The 25,082-nt window shown below is 31.2% G+C and overlaps 1 protein-coding gene across 2 annotated transcripts in view; it reads left to right on the plus strand.

Annotated features, from left to right (window-relative positions):
• The window catches only part of LOC115878135 (cilia- and flagella-associated protein 44), a 202,647-nt gene that overhangs the window by 5,484 nt on the left and 172,081 nt on the right, over window positions 1–25,082 (plus strand). For both annotated transcript variants that reach the window (XM_030894520.1, XM_030894513.1), the window contains exons 2-9: window positions 238–400; window positions 715–860; window positions 4,587–4,750; window positions 6,950–7,080; window positions 7,181–7,321; window positions 8,204–8,386; window positions 12,041–12,283; window positions 19,010–19,132. In XM_030894520.1, coding sequence (XP_030750380.1) covers window positions 238–400; window positions 715–860; window positions 4,587–4,750; window positions 6,950–7,080; window positions 7,181–7,321; window positions 8,204–8,386; window positions 12,041–12,283; window positions 19,010–19,132 — 1,294 coding nt within the window. The remainder of the gene's footprint in view (window positions 1–237; window positions 401–714; window positions 861–4,586; window positions 4,751–6,949; window positions 7,081–7,180; window positions 7,322–8,203; window positions 8,387–12,040; window positions 12,284–19,009; window positions 19,133–25,082) is intronic.

Genomic DNA, 25,082 nt, shown 5'->3' on the forward strand with positions numbered 1-25,082 from the left:
ACTCAACTTCTAGCGTTTTCAAACTTAAAATTCATTTTTCTTGAAATATTCATTTTGTGACTTAGATCGTTTTTCCCCTGTTAGGTTAGGTTAGATCTTCATATGTTATTATACAAAAAACTGGCTGCCACAATTCAAATATTTGATCAAAAGAACGATATTTCAGTCGATATATCAAATAAAAAATAAAAAAGAAACTAATATACAATATTTTCTATATTTTCCTGAACTATCTAGCTTTTCCTTTGGCTACGACTGTCAAAAATATTTTAATTTGACAGTTTTAGATGAAAATACCATCATATTTTCGTCAGGAAATTTTATTAATTTTTTCGATGTAACAACTAGAGTCATTACCTTTAGAAGAAGTGCTTTGGGAGGTGGAATAGGACATATAAGGGTAAGAAACAATAAAGTTATTATAAATACATTCAGAAAGATTTCCACTTACTATTACCTAAAGAGTGTCCAAGGAGCAAGGGAAGACTTCAACAGATGGCATTCAAAAAATGACAGAAAACACATTTCCTCGTGATTAAAATGAAAAGTATCTCTCTCAGGAATCCTCCAGTCGGACAGACCATAGATTACATTCTGCTTAAAAATTGATAACTTACATATAATTTTAATTGTGCTATACCGACCAATTAAAAAGCATTTTTTTAACAATATAAAATAACTTATATATTTATACATATACCTATTTCGTTGTAGAAAAATCCAAATCCAGAATTTTCTCATTTTGCTGTAGCTGAGTGTGGACAGGTACCTATAATAATAATTTACAACTGGCCCACATTGGAAATTATATGTGTATTGAAAGGTGGAGCTGAAAGAACTTATACCAACGTCGATTTCAAGTAAGTAGACAAAAAAAAATCGTTGTAATTTAAGGAAGTACTTTAGACCTAATGGTTATATAAAAATTGTTTTAAGAACACATGAGAACACCCCATAATTTTTTTAGACTAATTCGAAAACACCCTGTATATTGTCAACTTGACAATGACAGCTGATAAATCAAAAAATACCTTTTCAGTGAAAAAAGCCTTATTTTCGCAGGAAAAATTTTGATTTTTATTGAATTTGGGCCTGCGTTTGCAAATACTCGTTTGTTTTTTAATTTTCTATCTATCTAAATTTTAAATATCATAGTCAGAAATAGTTTTATTATTTAGTAACTCTAAAAATGGTGTTTTCTTGTTATGTTGCATCTTGCAAAGAACTAACAAAACTGCAAAAATGTACGTGTTTCCAAAAGACGATAAAGACGATAAGGTATGTATCTTAGATAAAAGAAAAATAGATGGTATGTCTTCGTTGTCTGATTTTTTTTCGTTCGCTTTAAAATCTATAAATCTCGGTCTGTTCATTAGACAGCCAGTCGACTTACGATCATTTACATGAAACTCTGTAAAATAAATAAAAAAATAAATTGTAAAATATATATATATATTCTTATGTTTTATTAAAGTTACTCTGATATATATCAGTGTAACTTTAAAAATAAATCCTTTGAATTCAAATATAAACATAAAAAACATTTACAGCAGAAAAGGCGAAGGCGCTGGGTTAAACGTAGTCTCCACTAAAAACACGGAGGGGCGCTTTGACCCAAAATTTTACTATTAAGTTTCATATCTATCTTAATAGTAGATTATTTTCTTGTATCTATGGACATGGTTTAGGACCATGTTTAGGGCTTCAAAAAAGTCATAGATAAAGAAAACAAGTTTAGATTGGAATGCTCGGCTTGCCGCCAAAACTTATAATTGTTTTGGAGTGCATACGTTGTACGGGATCTGGCGCTGCTATCGCGGTTGCGAAGTACAACCGTAAACAAGAACAGAAATAATTTTCTCTTGTCAAAGTCAGAATCTTCAAAAGTTATAAAATCTTTCAAAATGTATACTGCCCTCATTGCAAAAATACCGAAAAGTGTTTGTTGTGAGATTAACTTAAATTTTATTTACTCAAACCTGTGAAAATTGTGAAAAAGTGGCATTAAAAAATTAAAATGCTGTGTAAACTTCTAAAACCATCGTGGATCGTGACATAACGTCGCGCGTCGGTTAACAATGTTTCATAGGCATTTCATACATGTCCTTATATAAAACATAAACAAAGAAATAAAAAGAGACTGACAAATCTCATGGTAAAGAGTGGGACCCCGTTCCCGTAGCGCAACTCAGAATAACAATTTTGAAACCAATTAGCAGGACCATGGCAGGACGTACGTCTTTATTGCTATCTTTCTTTATTATGTGTGCTTCATATGAAAAAGAAAGAGATAGGTATAAAACGTATAGTAAGACATTATTGCACATTCTGGCTGGCGCCAAATTTAAATTAGCCATTATTAGTATTATTCTTTCGTTCTGAACGAACTGTAAATATTCACTTAAACTAATTTATTCCCAATACGACGTAAAGGGAACGTGAGGTAGGGAATAAATCAGTTTAAGTGAAAATTTTCAGTTTCTTTCAGAACGAAAAAATAATATTATAAGGGAAATTATAAAAAAAGCAAAAATTGTACAGTTTTATAAACAAATTTATTTATACATAAAAACAAATAAAATTTTTATAATATAATAACAAAAAATAACAGTGTTTATTTCACCCACCTACCAATTTTAAATGCAGAAGAACTGACTGTTGCACGAAACGATCGGCCACTTTTTTTAAAGGGCATTAAAAATCTCATTTTCGAAAAAAAAGTGGAGCTGCCTGGTTATTGCAGCCACCCCTTCAATTATTATCAGTAATTTTGGAAAAATAAACATGTCCACTGCCTAATTGCAATAACAAAGTGAATATCCAAGCAAAGAAGACTTTCATTCTTTCACTTTCATCCGAAGAGAATCATAACCCTGAACCATTTTCAAGTCCAGTTTTGATCCTAAAACAAAAGTAAAATAGGTATATTATTTAAGTTTCTATCTGGTTAACTACGGTTATAAACCAGCTATAACTACCCAAAAAATTAAATGTATTAATTTGTTATGTTAAGAGACGAAATATATTTGACACTACTATTTCTACTTTTTTCTTAATAGGTTGATAAATATAACATACTTACTTTTTTTTAGGGGTGTCTTTAACATATCTATCAGAGAAAGGGGGTATCAATACATATATAAAAAATAGATGATACTGGCTCCTGCAGCAAATAAAATAACAAATAATATAACCTAAAATTATAAATAACAAAATATAAATACCTATCTGAAACACAGGAATTTGTTCCCTATCCATATCCATAAGTCAATAAAATGGAGAGTTTAGAAAAAAAGATAAATCAACAAAAGAAAAATTAACAAACATGACGAATTGTCATCATGTTGTCATCTTGATATGATGACGAAAGACTATTGTTCTAATTTCTATTTAAAAATTACGTTTTATATAACTGATTCTTTCTCTCTTGTTATATTAGAATGAAATAGTGGGCCCAATAGACGCTATGCGCAGATCAACATAAATAGAACCAAATTTTGCGTTCTACGAGTAGTGCTACGGGAACGTTGTTCCTCTCTTTGCCATTTAATTTGCCAGTCTCTTTTTATTTGTTTGTCTATGATATAAAATACAGTTTCTTATATGCAACACACTGTATTTTATTTAAAAATTTAAAAGAAAATAATAAATTTGAATAAATAATATTTGGCGACATTATTCTGGAAAAAACCGAACCGCTCCGAAATTATCAAACGCTTTGGAGAGCGACCGTTGTGTTGTAAGAATAGCGTCAAATAGTATTTACATTGTCCTTATGGGGACCTTCCAATCTAAACTTGTTTCCTTTATCTATGAAAAACGTCAACTATATATTTTCATATTTTTTTATTTTTTTCTGAAACGCTATGAAAATGTTTAAAAGTATAAACGATATCAACAATTTTTTTATGAAGGATGCATTTTTCTGAAAATTCCAATAATAAAAAAGTTTTTGCCTTTTGTAAAGACAATCCGGAGACAGAAGTCTCGGTTCAGGGAATCCGAAATAAAATAATGCTACCTGAGATTACTTTAATAGGTAACTCTTACTAACTTCTAAAATCTTAACTTTGACCGAACATGACGAATTCTTCGAATAAACATAAATCAAAAGGGAGGTTAATGAAGGAAAAATCGGATAATTTTTATAATCAAATACCTTGAATACGAATTCTTTTGAGAATCAAATACGTTTAGATCATTTTATTAATTCGAATATACGTTTTATAAAATTAATTCGAATATACGCGACAAAGGCTTCCTTAAGGCATTTTCCATTTAGAATATAAAATCTTAGTTTAAAATTAAAAAGTTAACAGAGGCAAGCAAGGTATTAATATTGAATTTACGATATTGTATTCATAATTAATAATTATAAAAATTGCAGTATCTTGACTACTACTTACGGTACGTACATGAAAACAAGGCAAAAGGTTGAGATAAAATTTCAAGATTATAGGTGAAATTAAAAATTGTCTCCATATGTAATAAAATGTCTCCACATGTAAATGTCTCTCTTTTACTTATTGAAAAAAAAACGACAAATATAGAAAATATCAATATCAGTGATCATCATTTCTTTTTAGTCCTGATGGAGATTTAATGGTTTCACAAAGCGGTGATCCTGACTATCTGATCACCGTTTGGGATTGGCAAAATCATACTATTTTACTCAGAACTAAGTCTTATGGTAATGATGTATATAGAGTAAAATTTTCACCATATATACCAGGACAAATAACCACATGCGGTAACTATATGATGGAAACTGAGTATCATATCATCTGTTTTTTGCAAAAACTCACCCAAAAATTATGATTCTAATCCGATTGTTGCTGTTGGGGGAAGGGCAATGAAAAATAATATGATGAATTAAGTAAGATTTTTGCGTGTTTAATGTCGAATCTGGTCGAATCCATAAGTCGAATTTAACTTACTTTTTTTTTAACTTGCGAAGCCACTGACCACGACCTCGTTTTAGTCCTATGGCGGTACTTATGCACACATAAGCTCTCGGCTTTCATTCGAACCTAAAAAGTGGGTTCCGATTAGGGGATTCAATCCCGGGATTCCGGGATCCCGACGTTTTTTATCGGATTTTTTCAATCCCGGGATCCCGGGAAAATAATAAGAGATCCCGGGATTTTATATAATATAGTAAAACGCTATTTTTAAGGTTGTATATGCAAAAACGGTGATTCCCGTTCGTCGGTGATTCCCGGAATAATAAAAAACTTTTGAAACAAGAAGTAGCAAACCTCTTAAAACGACTAGATATAACAAGTAAAATCATATTATATTCTTCAGATAGTTCGGAATCGGATGAAGATTTTCCAATTGCTACTATTCAGAACAGGTACCAGACCTTAAATGATGACGTGTCATTTTCGGAGAGGCTAGATGAAGCGTTAACCAAAAAAATGTCAAATCGAATGACAGTGCCACCAATAACAAAAACTGAAAACTTGGAAGCCCAAATAAAAAATGGAATGGATACGTTCCAGAAGAGTGGACAACGTGGAACAAACTTACAACTAGCTTTTGATTTTTTAAGTACAATACCGCCTACAAGTGTAGAATCGGAAAGGTGTTTTTCGTCAGCAGGCTTGATAGTTACAAAATTTCGTTCTGCTATGGGAGATGACACAATAGACAATATTATGTTTTTGCACTATTTTTTTAAAAATATGGAATAACATTATCAGTCCAGTTTCTTTTTTGTTTTGTATGAGATTTTTAATTTTTGTTTAATGTTGTTTAAGAAGAATATTTACTTATTTTTGTGTTCCAAAGACTTTGATTTTGTTTTAACTAATTAACGTTAATTTTAATAAAATGTTCTTTGAAAGTAACATTGGTAACACTATTACTGAAATCCCGGGATTGAATCCCGGGATCCCGAGATTCGGGGTTAAGAATCAAACCAAACCAAACCATCCCGACAACATAAAATTGTCCGGGATTGAATCCCCTAGTTCCAATATACAACTTCTTTATTTTTAAGATTTTGATGGTCAACCATCAACAAAATATTCCTTATGTTTGCACCAAATGCTGAAGCTCTGCAAACCTTAATCAAAGCACGTGTTTTTGTAATTTAGGGTGTGGCTATCACGACAGGATCGGGCTAAGCCTTAAGGCAGATTTCTGATGTATAAAATATATTTCCTTCTTTCCACACCCGCTTTACTCGACCCCTGTCGAGATATACACCGGTGTTCATCTACAACACCGGTGTATATCTCGACACCGGTATCCCGATGAACACCGGTGTTGAGATCAACACCAGTGTCAGTGTCGATATCGATGGTGCCGTTTGTTTGTTTTTTTAGTTTTGTTTAATGTAATATTTTTTAGTTTATTTTACAGCTACGAATATTTGTTTCTTTATGTTTTGTTTTGTTTTCTGTTTGTTTTTGATTAAACAATTTTTTACTTTATAGTTATTTATCTGACGATTCCACTTTATTTTAGTGATTAGTCTGGCGAAAAAAATCTATTTAAATTTGAAAGCTTTGGGTTAAAGTCAGTGCGCTTTAATAAACGATAAAAATAAGCACCAATGCGACATTATTATTATCAGGTTTATTTAGAACTTATTAATTAACATTATTTCTTCATTAACCCATTTACCAAACACCGGTGTCGTAGTCAAAACCGGTATCGAGATGAACATCGGTGTCCAGACCAACACCGGCGTCCAAACCAACGCCGGTGTCGAGATGAACACCGGTGTTAAAACGGTGTTCCGGTGTTTAGAACAGGCCTACCTCTGAGAGCAACCCGAAAAGTACAGCGTAATAGACTCTTCAAAAAAGCAGGGGATATTTAGTTTTCACAAAAAAAATCAGTAAATGAGATTTTGCAACCAACGGATGGTATGTTATCTAAAAAAAATGTCTATACCTTAGATTCATATATCTCATTCATCTTATCCTTGCAATTCCAGGAGTGGCGCATATCAAGTTTTGGAAAATGGCATCGACATTTACAGGTTTAAAACTTAAAGGAGAAATTGGACGCTTTGGAAAAACAGAATATTCCGATATTCTAGGTGTCTTACCTATGCCGGATTCAAAAGTAATGTGTTTCTTTATAATCTGAATCGAAAACTAAGCATTTAAAAGCAAGCTCGATCGATACCATAAATATTATCTAAATTGTTAATGTATTATTTTAGGTAGTGTCAGGATGTGATTGGGGGAATATTTTGCTATGGGACGATGGCCTCATAACATTTGAGGTCTTTAGATCATTACGCAGAAAATGTCACGAGCAACCCATTGTTCAATTTCACTACTTTGATAGAGAATTATGGAGCGTAAGTTAAATTGCTTATTTTACGTACATAATATATTGGTGGTATTTTCCAGATATACCCATATAGTTTGAAAGAGCATTTGAATCTGCTTCGATTTATTTAAAAAAATACAGGGTGTTGCACTTGAAATTACGAAGTTCTTATATAAAATACATCCTTGAAATAGATCAGCAATTGTTGGACCTCTATATAAATTTAAGAAAGGAATATCATTTTCAGTAAAGTTTATTTCTCTACCTTTAAACTCAACACAAGAATTAATTCTGAAAAGTAATGTACAGGGTGTAAATAATCTAGTCTAGCAGCTTGCATATTTAAATATGTCAAAAACCAAAGATTTTAAACATATTTAACCTTTATAATTAATGCGTTTTTTGAGGCCAGAAATGAAATAAAATACCAGGTGTTCCATTAGAAAAAATATAACTTTGGTATGGATTATAGTTCTGAAACACCCTGTATATTTCAAAATAACTTTAAATAGTGCACATGCCTCCCACAAAATATTTAGTTTCTACCTCTTTCCGTTTTCGTATAATCAACCGAGGCGAATGATGTGCGCCACCATGTATATTATAGGTATTTTTTCACAAAGTTATACGATAAATAGTTTGTGAGAAATAACAAGCAACTAAGAAATTAATTCCACTGTAGCTGTAAAATATTTTACTAAGTTAAATTGTTTTTGCCGATCAGGTTTCCCGGACACTTTTACAAATCCAGGCCAGACCGCCCCGGACACTTTAAAAATCCGGACATAAATCCGGACCTATAAAAACCCTAAACATGTTAATAAATAATATAGATATATATGAAGAAAAGAAATATTGTTATTTAGTGATAATATTATGTACTTGATATATGATATGCATACATCCGTAGGTATCAATGGACGGACATGTAAAAGTTTGGTGGTTTGAACAGATCGATCAAGCTGATCCACCAGATGATGACAGAGTTATTCTTGTTGACCCTACTTATGACTTTTATACTCCCGGTGTAAAACTAATGGCCATTGAAAAAAGGCGGCCTACTGATCAAATGGATACCTTTTGGTATGCTCAGGTAAAATTATAATCAAAATATTGAGTTAATATAATCATAAAATTGCTCCACGCGAAGTCCTAGTGCTACTTACATTAAATATAACAAAATGTTGACTTACAAAGTTTTAATAAGTTGTTCTTACATTTTCCATTTTAATAAAATTTGAACTTAGGGCGCAATTACACGAGTCATGTGAATTGATCAAGTCATTTGAATTCAACTGACTTGAAAGCATATTCCAAGTTTACACATTTCATGCCAAAAAGCTTCTGTTAGTTAATTCAAAATGACGACAGTACTTAAGGATGTACTTTAAACTTCCAAAATTATGACAAAAAATTAACAGAAAGTTTATTACGTAAAAAAAACGTAAAGACGTAAAAGAAGAATATAAGTCAGAAAATGGATTAACCGCAAAACTGCTTATGGTGCTGTGGCGGATACCGGATACAGAGGGGGCCCATAGGGCTCAGGCCCCCCATAAAATCTATAAATTAGGTTAAATATTAAGCTGTTGGGTTAAAAATGCCGCCTTAAAAAGCTGATTCTGAGCTGATGATAAATTTCTTCTCAGCTGATGATAAATTCCTGTATCAGCCCCTATTATGGAGCATCTAACAATAATGTAATATCTGAGCTATAGTTAGAAGATCTTAGAGATGACAAGATTAATTTAAATTAAGGGCGAAGAAAATAATTAAGGGTGGGTGCAAACCAATTTAATTTAAATTAATCTTTTGTTGGAAAAAGTTGCACCCCGAATTAAAGACACGTTAATGCGTAATGCTATTTCTCCACGGCTTAAGCCAGATATGACTTTTCGTTCCCTAATTTTGTATTTCGGATTCTGCGTATTCCACAAAAATTCACATTTTTCATAAATATTAATAAACAGCACAGCATTTTCTTCTGGCCACCTACTGGCTACTACTACTATTTTATAAACACCCTACTATTTTATAAACACACATATAATTTTTGAACCAGCTTGAACGTCAAAAGTTAAACGATTTTGATCCATTGACATGATTTGTCAAGTTTAAACGGTCAAACTACATTCATGCGAATTGAATTCAAGTGACTTGATCAATTCACTTCATTCGTGTAAACGCGCCTTTACTAACAGACCATTTGAAACCATAGTCAAATACGAAGTCAAATATATAGTTAGTAATAACACAGATTATACAGATTATAAACTTATCGTCAAAAGCATTGTTTTTCGTGGTTCCAATTTTCGGAGTCGCGCACTAGTTAGGTTACTAGTTTGCGCACATAGCACGCCTACTTATGGCCTCTAAAATTGAGCACAGCGCCTGACCGGCCCAGTTATTACGCTGTTTAGACGCGAGTTTATTTTTGCCCACAGGAAATTTTACTCGTTTGCTCATCGTCATAAAAAAACAATTTTCGTACCACGAATTAGTATACTTACACTACTAGTATATATTATATAGTATACTTAATCTGTGGTAATGATGATCATTTAAAGATTCGAAATGTTTAGAATAAAATTTATGCAGGGTGACTCTTAAATAAATGCAAATATTTTTAGGGGTAGTCTATTTCGAACCCAGAAATATGTCTGAGGTTTTTTTGACGAAAAAAAATTAAAAGATTTGAAATTTTTTGAAAGATTTTTTTTTTTAATTTTTAGTTAAAAACATAATATCTTGATAATATGGCAACATAGGTACCTAGTAGATTAGAATTACAAGAAGAAAAACAGAAAAGATCCAGTGGTTCTTAAAATCTAGGCAGAAAATATATTTTTTTTTAATTTTCAAAGTAAAATAATTCTGTTATTTTGTAGTTATTTGAAAAACATCGAGACTCGAGACCCACCCTGTATACCGGGTGCGTCTCTAAAGTGGCTCATCCCTATAACTTTTTTCATTTTTCAGATAAAAAAAACGAGATTTGGTATTTTAGTATACGACATAAATTAGGATTGATTGTCGTATTCAATTGTTTTTGGTCACTTCCTGCTTCACTGGAAATGGCTACAACTTTTGATTTCTACCTGGGTATATTTTTACTTTATTCGATAGAAAATGACATTCTGAATAGAATGACATATTATCATATGTCAACTTTTGACATTTTCGCTTAAAACAAATCGTATTTTAAAATTCAATCTAGAGTGCCACGACTTTGTTAAAAACACTAATTGTCAATCAAGGAACCTTGGAAAAATAGTTTTAATCGTTTAATGTTTTTCGTGTCTTGTCCTGGCCGGTTAAAAATGCCCAAATCGTATTTTTAATCATATCTCAATTTTTCCAAATGGAACAAGGGTGGGTCATTAGCATATTTGTTACGAATAAGCATTTTTTTACGAATAATTTGATACAACACATTTGGTATTTCGAGTCAAATTGTCGTTGTAAACCGCATGTTGCAATTTAAAATAAACCATATGTAAAAATGTCAAAAGTTGACATATGATATGTCATTCTATCAGAGTGTCATTTTCTACCGAATATAGTAGAAATATACAGAGGATTTCATTTAAAAATATAAACTTATAGTCATTCCGGTGCAACAGGAAGTTACCAACAACCTTTGAATAAGAAGACTAAGGAAGGAGCATAATGCTATCCATGTATTCATGCTTATTTTATGTTATTTATTATTTATTCTACTACTGATAGTTGTATAAAGGTAGTAAATCTAGATGGAAATTGTGGCAGAACTTAAATTAACAGTGACACTATCGCGATTTATCGAAAAAGACTCTAAAATAGTTGGTTGTGTAGCGTGCGGTAGATCTCGGCAAAAATTGAGTGAAATAATGGAACAACTTTTCGCTAGTAAGTGACTATATAATATACATACGTGTAGTAAACCGATCATTTATGAAATTCACTTAAATTAACTAAATTATATATTTTTCTTGCATTTTAGCTTTTATTTATTACTTGTCAAAGATTAGATGTCAAAGAATTTAGATACGTTAATTTGACTTACCTGCTTCAGTAGCGTATCGGATGTTTGTGTTAATAAATACTTATTATAACTTATCTATTTTTATTAGAATTATATATTTTTATAACAATTTTAATAACTACCAACATTTATTCACAACGTAAAATAAAACAAAAAATTATTGATTCTATCCCACGTCTACCCCACATCATAGTTTTATATTTTGTAAATAAAATTAGAACGACACTGATAAACCAGAATTTAAGTCGGCCATATTTGAGGCCCATCGCGGTGCACCTAAGATTTTTGATATGCTCCTTCCTTAGTCTTCTTATTCAAAGCCAACAACAATTGAATACGTCAATCAATCCTAATTTATGTCATATCGTCGATGAAATGTAATAAATTGCTAACTTCATTATTCCGGTAGAAAAAAATATGCACATACACGTGTAGCAAGTATATTCATGCGTTAATATGATAAAGAGGTAACAATAATATTTGTTGGGGAACAATAAAACTCAATATTTTGTTAAAAATTTTACGGAAAAATGATGTATTAAACGTATTACGCAGATTATCACGTTTCAGTGACGATATACTAACATACCAAATATCATTTTTTTATTTAAAAAAAAATATAAAAAAGTTATAGGGGTGAGCCACATTTGAGACGCACCCAATAAAAGAATAAATTGATAGGTGCTAATGGTATTGTTAATGTTTGTGGATTTTTATTGCTAGGATGGCAACGGCGGACTATGGTTAATAGACCTTAATACAGAGAAAGAGCCCCAACCCGCTGAGCAGCTGTACTCCTGTCACGGAGGTAAAGTGGTCAGTATAGCTGCCTGTCCTTTCGGTCCATATCTTGCCAGTTTGGGAGAAGCTGGACAATTATTTCTGTTTGACTATTTAAATAAGACCAGGATATATCGTTACAAATTCCCTTCCTATGCGGTTTGCATGCTATGGATACCTCTAGATGTAAGTACAGAAAAATACAATCAATTATTCTAGATAGCGTTTTCCAAAACGCTGAAATATTTTAAATATTTAATTAAAAAAAAAACATTTATTAATAAGATTTTTAACGTTTTTGAATAAACAACTCTCAATCCACCTTCGTCTATGAGATCTCATTAATTTGCCCAATAGATGAGCGACAAAAGAGAGAGAATTGGTGACAAAAAGTATGAGGATGAAAGAGCAAAACAGTTTCTGATCTGCGAAACCAAATAAACAGAGCAACGGCCATACCCTTCCCCCCATGCGACCTGACAGCAAAATTAAAATTTATAAGACCTATTGGTCAAATGCAGGTCTATGACATATAGCATAGAAATCCAAGAGGAAACAAATAAAACCAAAAGCATTTTAAGGGTTGCTGAAATGAAGAACCTAAGAACCATAATGAGGAAGACTAGAAGAGACAGAATTAGAAACGCAAATATCAGGCAACAATGTGGAATACAGGACGTAGTGAGATTGCGGTAGGCAAAGAAAAAAAACAATGGTTGGCACACGTAAAAAGCATGGAACAAAACAGGCTACCACGCATAGCACTTGAAGGGAAACGCATGGGTAAGAAACAGTCGGGAAGACCTCCAAAAATATAGAAAGACAGTTGACCGTCCATCTTTCAACAGCTCCTACAGAGGTAACCTTAAAACTAACAGATCGACAGATCTCAAATAAGTAGAAGAAGAAGAGAAATAATTTCTATGAATGTGGTTCTTCTTTGAATTCAGCTACGTCCCCTTGGAGGAATAGTTAGACATTGACGAGGCTAGTTAGAGGGCAGACATAACATTTTCAGGAAGAATTTCGCTGCCTCTTAGGGGAGCGATGGAACACTTGAGGTGCTGTCTACACAATTCTTACTAACTACTACCATACATATACTATCATACCTCTACCCCCTTCTTTTATACTTATTGTAAGGCGTTCTTAACAAGATTTTGGGTGAAGTTTTCTGTATTTGGTGAGCTCTGCTCTGGTGAGGATGTGGATGCTCTCAAGGTCAGTTTGTGTCCATTTAATTATACCCTTGTTTATATATTAATAGTTAGTCAATGTGCCTGTATAAGTCGATGCTGCCAACTGGTGGCAGAAATTAAAACGTAAAAAGGGGCGGAGACTATTGAATTTGGCAAAGAAGTAGGGACTAGGAATTCTTCGAATTTAATTCTCGGTAAAGAATAAAATATCTTATCTGCTTTGAACCGAATTTTTACCTCAAAGCGTTATTTACATTTTTTATTTTTGGATATGAATTTATATTTATTTTGATTTTCATGGCCCCTTGTTAAATACTAAATTATTATATTAGGTATATATGTATATATTTTATTTCTAGATGGATAATTAAAAAAATATATGAAACTATACCTACCTACCTCTGTAACTTTGTAAAAAGTATGACGGATTTAACATGTTTTTTTTTAAATGTAACATCCTATTTTATTTTAGATCCTGCGTAAAATTATTACTTTTTTATGTATAATCCTTGTATAATGGTGTAACCTAAAACTAGTTTTCTAATATTTCAATTTGTTGATGAAGAAAAAATATTAGATACTATGTAGATATTTAAGGCAGATGCTACAGGGTGTTCAACATATATTAATGGTTAATTCTACGTATTTAAAATTAAAAAAATATCTGCAGACTCTTTCAATGACACAGCCTATACTGAGTGTTTTTTTTTAAAGTGGTTCACCTCTATAACTTTTTTATTTTTTCAGATTCCGAGAAAAAAACTAAATTGGGAATGTTAGTAGGTATATGACATAAATCGAGATTGATTCGTATTCAGTTAGTTTCGGTCACTTCCTGTTTCACCGGAAATGTATACATTTGATTTTTAAATGGTACCCTCGGTATTTTTTATACCGTAAGATCGAATAAAAACGGCGTCAGCGATGGCTATGAAATGAACATCGATGACATTTCTCATATAAATTTACATATAAAATGACAGCGCTTTTCATTTCATAGCCATTGCTGACGCCGTTTTTATTCGATCATACGGTACTTTATTTGATAGAAAATGACATTCTGAATAGAATGACAACTTTTGACATCAACAATCATATGTCAACTTTTGACATTTTCAATTAAATCAAAAATAGCATTTTAAAATTCAATCTAGTGTCATGGCTGTGTTAAAACCATTATTTTTTAATCAAGGATTAATCAAGGAGCTTTGGAAAAATTGATTTGGTCGTCTAATATTTTTTGTGTCTTTTCCTGGTCAGTTGAAATATGCCCATTTCGTATTTTAATCATAACTCAATTTTTTTTAATGAAACGAGAGTGGCTCATTAGCATATTTGGAAAAGCATTTTTTGATACCTAATAAATTTTGGTACCTAATTTTGGTAAATAATTTGGTACCACACACTCCGTATGTCGAGTCAAACTGTCGTTATCTTTACGACCGGTTACATGTTGTTTATTATCATGGCACTCTACTAGATTGAACTTTAAAATACTATTTTTTAAGTAAAAGAGTCAAAAGTTGACATTGAATTATTCTATTGAGAATGCCATATTCTGCAAAATAAAGTAAAAAAATACCGACGGTACCATTTAAAAACCAAAAGTTGTAGTCATTTCCGGTGAAACAAGAAATGACCGAAACTAATTGAATACATCAATCAAGCTACTTTTGAAAAACACCCGATATATTATAATTCTTTCTGATAGATTTTACAAAATCCTTCAACTTCTATTAAGAATGTCATATAACTAAATAAATCACTTTACTTAATGTTTAATAATAAATAATTTTTGTTTTGTCATATGGCAACTTGTTATAATGTAAATGAATTAAAAGAAGGATAAAATTCAGAACAGATTGCAAGCTGTTGAGTATAGGTGTACTTAATATACTTTCTTAACAAATGTTGAAAGGTTTTGTAAAATCACTAGAAAAAATAATAATATATATATCGGATCAGCCAAAAAAAATGTTTGAACACAGTGTAGCATCTAACTGCAAGTATTTTTACATATAAATATATTTTTTTTTCATCTCTGTAAAACACTCCTACCAAATTTGTGTAGTCCAACTTCGGAAACAACTGACAGTTAAGTAACATAGGAATAAAATTTTACTTTTTTTTTAAATTGTAAATACTTACTAACGTTATTTATAAAAAAAAGTTATAGAATTTTAGGCAGAATCGAAAATAAAATAAAAATGGAGTTTTGCATTAAAAAACATGTATCCGCCACATTTTTTGAAGCAACCAGTATACTCAAAAATAACATTTGAACTGTGTCTCTAAAGATTCTCTATACCCTTTTTTTTATTTTTTTGGAATTCCCAAAACAAACGAGATAATTAACTTTATTTCTTTCGTGATATCTCATTTTATAATATTTCGGAAGAATTAATCAGGTATCTTATTTTTATAATTATTAGAAATAAATCGGAATTAAAGGATAAGGGATATGTAAATATATACCATACGATAAAAAAAAACGGCCTCAGAGGTGGTTTGGAAATGAATATCGATGTCATTTGTACGTAAACAAATAGACGCCGTTTTTTTTCGCTCATACCGTATAAGAAAAAAAATTTAATAAAGCAAACGCATTTATTATACATGTATATAGATTTACATGGTATGAAGAAATTCGCATTATGATCTCTGAAGGTCCCACCAATGCTTGGTTAAAGTGGCGAGTACGACCACTTAGCAGTCACACCTATAATAATTTAATAAAATATGAATATAATAAACAAACTTATTTCTTTTAGATTTTTTAAAAGCGAGTTATATGTGTTAAGTGGTTTTTGATTATTTTAGGCTAAATTTTTTAGACATATTATTTTAGACCAAATTGTCTGCCCACTCAAACGTCTTCAAAATTATAATGTAGGAAATTCTTAATATGTTTTAATTGGGAATACTTTTAGAAAGTTTCATTTTCACCAAACAAAACTACGTATGTATAATAAATTGCAGTATAATCAACTATAATGCATGATATATACTAGGGGCGTCAAAACTAGATGTTGGGTTTTTCTCGATTATTTCGAACAGAACTCCAATTTTTTCTCAAAAATTTTTTCCAACTTTGTTTTGAAAAATAATTTTTAAATCCATAATCGATGTATATACAGTAATGTCCTCTTTTAGAATACATAATTATTTTCAGCTGCATCGATAAAATAAATCATATTTACTGATGCCAAGTAAAAAAATAATTAGAAAATTATTTTAAACATCTAATTCTTAATTTTTGTCGCTGATAAATAGATACATCACTTTTGTCGACAAACCTACTAATAAAAATTGCGTAAAAAATCATGTTTATTCGCAAAGAGACAATTGAAAACAATTTAATAACTATTAATTTGGGATATAGATCTTAATAAAACAAAAGTTGCATAAAAGCTTTGTTGATTTATGATATAAAATACAGTGTTTCATTTGAAATAGCAAAGAAAAATATAATATCTAGTTTTGACTCATCCTGTATATAATAAACAATTTAGTCTATTTTAATATAATTATATGAATTATATAATTATTAATTATTAACTTAAATTAGTTCCAGTAAAAAACGTCGATATTACCTATTTTTAACTTAACTTAGAAAGAGAGGGCTTTAAATATATATTTTATTATATAAACAATAAAATTCAATCCAAAAAGGGTCAAAATATATTCTTTGGTCAAAATGAACTCTATACGACTACGACATTATGGTATTTTTTGGAATGACAATTTAATAACAAATCCACCAAGCAAAAATACAAAATATAGCCTTTCTTTTCACAAACTCATAACCTTTGCTCATAACTAATAACTTTAAAAGTAAATATATATTTGAATCATCCTGTATATCTATAAAAATACCTCCCTGTCAAATTTACGCTACTTTTGCAAGCATATTTTACAAAAAATATGATTTGAGTGAAAATATAAAATATAAAATCTGATATGAAGCTTTATCTAAACACAGGGTTGACTGTAGATAAAAAATATTTTACGTTATCAAGTTATTAAGAAAAATTCTCGGAAAAATTATAAAATACACAATATATCTGACAATTCCAAAAGCAAAGTGAGAAATGAAACAATTTATAGCATAAAATCAGTATTTTTTTAAACTTTTAAGCAAACTGGGCATTATCGTTTAATCTATCTATCAATCTATCAAATGTTTATTATTAAACTTATCTCAGACTCTATAACATTTTTCCCAAGAGTGATTTAAAACAAATTTATATGAATTTAGAAATAAATATGAACAGTATTTACTTACCTGTAAAACAGATGCTTTTTGCTTAATTAAATATGTTGGAAAATATTATCCAGTAGGTACAAATACACAACACTTAAACACAACAAAATAAACTAATAAAATAATAGTTTCTAATCCAAATTTCACAAATACTGTTTATGTTTCTTCGCGAGGGACGAAAAAACTGAATTTTTTAATTACTCAGATATGCATTAAGGTATATTTCAATTCAAAAGCTTATAAATATTTATTTTTATAAGATTAACCTTTTCTCGACTTGTAATTTCGTTTCGTTTAACGAAATTACAAGTCGAGAAAGATCAACAAAACTGCCGAATTTAGAAGCGAATATAACTTTTTTTCCTTTTTTCTTGTCACAGTTGAAACAAACAAGGATAAAGCTATTTTCGTAAAACATGGGTGAAACGTGCTAATAAGTGGCCCAATAGATGTGACCTCGCGCCCTTCCATTTTTGAACGATGGGCGGGTTTAACGGATTCCCCTCAAAGAAAATCGTAGGGGAATACAAAAATTCAGAACGGGCAAGGCGCCACCTAGAAGACGGGCTTGTACTAAGCCCTCATTGTACATCTATTTATACATAATCAAGGATTATACCAAACGAATATGTGAGAATTGGGACTACGAAGGTGTTGATAGCTTTAAACAGGTTTCGGGAATGCAGTGGTGTCTTCAGGAGGGCTGTTAATCTTTGTTTGTATTGTTTTTTTTTAATTGTGTTTTGATATTTGTATGATTTATTCTGGTGTTTTGGTTTGGAACCCAAAATATTTATATGTCTCGTTCTCTGTCATGTTGTCTAATATTTCATTGTTTATTGTTTCTTTGTTTTCTGTGTCAACCCAATTATCTTTTTGAATGTGAAGTGTTTTACACTTACTAATACCAAATTCCATTTGTATGTCGGTTGTGAACGACTCTGTAATTTTAAGAAGCTCTTTAAGTTGTATCGATGTTTGAGCGTAGATTTTTATATCATCCATATAAAATAAGTGCTTGATTTTATGTTGTGTTGTTTTTTATGTCTAATTTCAAGCCATATTTGGTGTCATTGAGGGAATTTGGGAGTTGATTTAGACCCAGGCAGAACCACAAAGCACTCAGTGCGTCGCCTTGGAAGATACCTCGTCTGATGTATAGTTCTTCGGTCTCCAAGGTTTGTGATTCTGAGGCTAAGGTAATTTTTGTTCTCCACGTTTTCATTATTTCTGTCATGAAGCCTATGATTTTTGGGTCTATTTTGTAGATCTTCAAAGTTTTTATAAGCCAGCTGTGTGGTACGGAGTCATAGGCTTTTTTATAGTCTATGTAGTACATATGCAAATTTCTACATTCTTTTTCTTCCTTTTATTATTATTATTATTTATCGTAACCTTACATCTATATTTTTCATTATTATAAATTTGAATATAAAAAAAATATTTTAGATAGATCCAACTGGCGAAATTATTCTGACAGGTTTCGAGGATGGCCAAATAAGAGTATGCTGTTTAAAAATTCCAAAAGAATCGGAAAATTTGAAAAAGAACATATCGCTGACGATTTCGCAGGTAAATATCTTTAGTTAATTAAAATATAAATATAATACAATTAAAAATACAAAATAATTTTTGGTTAAATTTTAATATTTTAATCTTTGAATAAGAAGACTAAGGAAGGAGCATAATGCTATCCATGTATTCATGCATGGTGGGCGGAAAAGCCACCATAAAAGCTCTCTAGGGTGGGGATCCTTGACAGTTCTGTTTGACGATTCATTTGACACATTTGAATTTGATTTGAAATTTTGTGAATTTGTCAGTCTTTACGGAGCTTATTTTATGTTATTTATTATTTATTCTACTACTGATAGTTGTATAAAGGTAGTAAATCTAGTTGGAAATTGTGGCAGAACTTAAATTAACAGTGACACTATCGCGATTTATCGAAAAAGACTCTAAAATAGTTGGTTGTGTAGCGTGCGGTAGATCTCGGCAAAAATTGAATGAAATAATGGAACAACTTTTCGCTAGTAAGTGACTATATAATATACATACGTGTAGTAAACCGATCATTTATGAAATTCACTTAAATTAACTAAATTATATATTTTTCTTGCATTTTAGCTTTTATTTATTACTTGCCAAAGATTAGATGTCAAAGAATTTAGATACGTTAATTTGACTTACCTACTTCAGTAGCGTATCGGATGTTTGTGTTAATAAATACTTATTATAACTTATCTATTTTTATTAGAATTATATATTTTTATAACAATTTTAATAACTACCAACATTTATTCACAACGTAAAATAAAACAACAAATTATTGAGTCTACCCCACGTCTACCCTACATCATAGTTTTACATTTTTTAAATAAAATTAGAACGACACTGATAAACCGGAACTTAAGTCGGCCATATTTGAGGCCCATTGCGGTGTACCTAAGATTTTTGATATGCTCCTTCCTTAGTCTTCTTATTCAAAGATTTTAATAGTTTATAAGTTTCTCATAAACAGTGATACTGAAATTAAATGTATGGAAACGGTCGATTACTGGGCTAAGTATACGAGGTCCCGTTAAATGCAAAAAGTTAAATACAAAAGTTATAGGGTTAATATTAAATATAAGTATACAGGGTCGGTCATAAAGTCGTAGCACTTCAAAATTTCATTTTTTTAATGGAACACCCCCTGTATATTATTGGACATTTCAATTTTAAGCAAAAATTGTAGTACACATAATGTACCTAAATCCAACTGTTTCCGAGATATTTGTTTCCGAGAGTTTTGGTTTTGACATGTTAAACGAAACTTTTTTAATATCCAGAGTTAATAATAATATTGGATGTTAGATATATATTAAAATTAGATATAATCTCATTTTAATATTGTAAATATAAATGCTAACTTGAAAACTAATGTCAAATATTATTAAGCATCACAGTTTCAGAATGGCATCGTTAAATGAAACCGAACACATCGAAATTAATTAAATCGAATTGTTTAAGTGATATTTTCAAAAGTCAATAACTCGGAAATGGTTGGTTTGAGGTACATTGCGTGTCTCTGTTTTTGCTTAGAATTGAAGAAAGAATTGAAATATGGCAATAATATACAGGGGATTCCATTTAAAAAAATGAAACTTTGATGTGTCACGACTTTATGACCGACTCTGTATATTTAAATTTATTTCTCGCCAATAGACATTTAAAAACCATATAACTTTAATGTTTAACTTTTTGCGGTACCTCGTATATTTTACCCAATAATCGACCGTTTCCATACATACCAGCGACCCTGTATAGCTTTCACCCTTTTACGAGTAGCATGGTTCGCCTTGTTATTCTAGAGCTATCGGTATATGAAGTAGGGTGGATCGAAAAATCTCAAAAATGAAATTTCGGCTTGCTATGCCGCGCAAATTTGCCTTAGGTGTATACTAGCATAATAAAAAAGAATATCAAATTCGGGTAACATCTTCTGATCGCGCAAACCGCCGAATGTTTTTAAAAAAATACGACGAATTTGACAGGTTTTTTGCAATTTTTTTTTCTTAACTTGAGTATGTATTTTTTAGCGCTATGGCGCTTAAATATTAGTAATAGTATTGAGTTGCCTGCAGAAAAAATATTGCCTCTTTTAAACTATATCTTCCGATGCCGATGGCGCAAAGCGTCTAAATATTTGCAAAAAATGCAAATTTTTATTTTTTTTCCGTAAGTTTACACATGCAAATGTGCAGCTCTTTGCTTGTTTAGAAAATAATCCAATTAATTTTAAATGATTATCTAAACAACTCAGAACTCATCACGTGGAGGTGGCTACATTTTGAGTTCCACCCACACCCTTCCCTCCATCCAACCATTAAGAGCGTGTGCCGATTTATTCCGACATTTCCAATGTCACTTTGTAGTCTGCCTTACTGCTGAATTCGTTAATTGCTTGCTTCTCTCGATTTAAATGTTGCCCTAATGTATCCATCCCATTGCGGTCAACATACCTTAAGAGAAGCTTCGGTAACCAGCTTCACGCAATGCTCCACAGCTTGCGTGTGACATACTTACTCCCTTATATCCCAATCCGGGTATGAAGCTTTTGATTTCTTCATCACTTATCGACTTATCCCACCGAGAATGATGGTGGCGATATTTTTGTAGTGCTCCAATCTAATCATTTCCCTGTAATCAATTACGTCAAATTTGTGAAAAAATAAGTGTAAAAGTTCCTAATGCCTTTTCCAGGCAAAGCAGACTATCTGACATTTAGCACTCTCCTGAGCCCTAACTAATGTGACTCCTCTCATCAAATAGCATGGCTATTAGAATGTTTTCAGGATAGGCGTAAAAAGAATTTCGTTCGATTACCGGGAATACCACTGCCTTCAATTCATTACTCAAGTATCTAGATGTTAGTAGGAGATATTAGCCGATTGGGCTCCTCCACATGCGCAGTTCGCTTGACCTTGACATATGTGGCTTTCAAACCTCCTTGAGTGATTCCAGAAAGAACCTTGTTGTGAGACCTTAAACGACCTTTAAGGTTGACTTTCAGATGTATTTGAAATGCGTTTGTGTACCCTTCACAAGGAGCTTGATGGACAATCTTGAAAGACCTGTAAGATTGACTTTCAGATGTCTTTGAAATTAGTCGCCATGAATGTTCTTCTAGGCTGCCAAGGTGGGGGGTAAAAGTTTAACATTTTGTATATAAAGCGACTTTCATGGAAACGTATTCAGATATAGAATCTCTTGTAAAGTAGCAAGTCGTGTGTATACATTCCAAAGAAACATTGTGTGGTGTATTCAAAAGTGTTTGAAGGTATATTGCGTAAAAAGTTTTCAAATATTTATTACATTTTTTTTAAAATGTTTTTTTTTTTTTTTTTTTTTTTTTTTAATTAATTAAATAAAGCCTAAATGTTATGTTATAGTTAACTATGTGTTTTATTTCTTTATTACTTTAAAAATATATATAATTAAATATATGTGTCGATGACAACACTTTGGAAAAAAATTCCTAGCAACATTACCGATAAAAACAAGTAAACTTAACATTCCAATCATTTCTACCAAAAGCGTGTTGTTCAGACTTTCACATATGATCTAGTACAGCTCATAAATAATCGAATGGATAAATATATTTATGTTATTTAGGCGGCAGAGTTCGGTATTAGCTGGTGAAAATACTAGAGCCCTCCTTAATTTTGGTGTGTTGGAGTAAAACATGATATCACACTATTAATCTATTAAAAAAAAAAATGTATAAAATGTTAAGTAACTTGTAATAATTACAATCATTGAATACTCACACATGTATTCTTGATAAAGATGTGCGACGTTGTCACTGAAAAGTATGATTCTAATGAATATGATGAAGGCCAAATGTTACACGTTTATAAATTAGCTGTACAATTGAGAAAAATATGTGGCGACAACCTGAAATTCCTAAATCTGCTTGGAGACAATGATGATGATCGAGAAAGATAATTAAATACCTTAAAAACCTAAATAAAATCGTATTGGAGCACATTTGTGTGAAAAGTATGTGTATGGTAGCATTAGTCTGGATACATTTTGCTCTGAAATGGTGGAGGAAGATTTAAGAAGTTTTTTTACTTAGATATCCACTTCCCAGATGATATTTCTGAGAAATATCTCCTCTATGAAGAGACATTTTCTGCAAACATCAATCCAGCATTACAAAAGACGGAACCAGTAGTGTCTCGGACGATGTTGACACAGTAGATATCATGGAAGTCGATGTAGCAGCTAGCCTATGGCTAAATAATTTTTTATACACTACACATTAATATTATTTACCACCATGAAAACAAATTGTAAAACGGTCATCGATAAATATGTACTACTACTATCACCCTGTTTTTTTTTAATTATATATATTTATATAAATAAGAACAATTACTAAGGAAAATATTTTAGTTTAGTTGAAATATGGCTCCTTGTTAAACAATAAAGTTGACAAGTTTGGACGCAAAAGAAATAATATCAAGTGCGTACAATACGTTGTGCTGCTGGAATAGGATTTAAATTAACATCCAGTGGAGATTACTACATAACTCAAAAACGTTTAACGAATGTCGCTCATACTAGAGATAAGACAGATGCTATAACAAAACAATATATTGACAAGGAACTTGTTCAATTGAACAAGCATTTGCAAATAATAGTGGAAGAGAAATGAATGACGCGATAAAAAACTGCTGGCCACAGGAGAATACATCCAAAGGATTATCGTGTTAGAAAAAAGAGTAAATGCAGAGAAAACTGAACAATCAGGGGGGTGTTACTCCTCTTAATAATAAATTCATATAATAAAGTATTTCCGTAGAAAACAGTTAGTTTCAGAAGATGGCGACTTAACAAATACAATTGAATTAAATTCGGTCGTAAGAATATTCATGATACTGTAGAAGTGTTGCGCAGCATGCCAGGAATTGGATATAAATTAACACACAGTGGTGACTATAACATTCCCAAGGGAAAATACGAAGAATGTACCTTAGTGAGCCAATAGATAGGGCTGATGCAGTTGGCACACACATGCAGATCGATAAATAAGTCATACACACAAAGAGCGTGTTCAAGGGTGTTGCGCAGCATACCCGGAATTGGATATAAATTAACACCCAGTGGCGACTATAACATTAGCAAGAAAAAACGAATAATAACTTACGTGAGCCAATAGATAAGGCTGATGCAGTTACAATGAATATGCAGATTATAAAATACATAAATTACAAGACATTTATACTCGTATGAGATAACCTATTGGATTTTATGGATCTAATATTGGAAATGTTGGAATCTGAGATAGAACACAATAAGACCAAATACGTGACGAGGAATGCAATTCTGGAAGACCAGCTGAATAAGTTTAAAGGATACTAGGTAGTTGACGGAATATCTCTGAACATAATTATTGGCAAATGTGAAATATAAAAAAAATATAGTAATAAATAAAAAACTTTTTATTTATATAAATATGTTTTTTTTTTTTTTTTTTATGTATAATATTTTAATAGTAACTATATATATATATATTAAATTTATTATTTTTAAATGCAGAATATATTTTAGTTTAGACTTCACTTAGAACAGATATTTTACAAAATTGCTTAACTTTATTTTTCTGTCGGTTACGCAGTATTCTTTCAACTAGATAAATACCCGGTGACTTTGTCTTCTGTAATTCGGCCTCATAAAAACATACCTTAATTGGTTGACCTTCTACTGATTCTAGTATGTATGTCGGTGGCTGGGTGATGTTAACTTTTGCAAATTTAAACTGTTCAGTTGACCATGACGGTAGTATATCCTTATCAAAATACTTTTGAATTTGCTTATTAATATAAAGTACCTAAAATAAAAAAAATCGAAATTTAAAATTTTTAAGGTCAATTTTTTGGGAGTGGTAAGCGTCATACGTTGTGTTAAGGGATTAACATGCAACCGGTCAATTTGGTGGGTGCGGTGTCATCTACTCGAACGAGAGAGGTGG

Source organism: Sitophilus oryzae, unplaced genomic scaffold (genome assembly GCF_002938485.1).
Source record: "Sitophilus oryzae breed Bouriz unplaced genomic scaffold, Soryzae_2.0 scaffold_1062_pilon_pilon, whole genome shotgun sequence".
NCBI lineage: Eukaryota > Metazoa > Arthropoda > Insecta > Coleoptera > Curculionidae > Sitophilus > Sitophilus oryzae.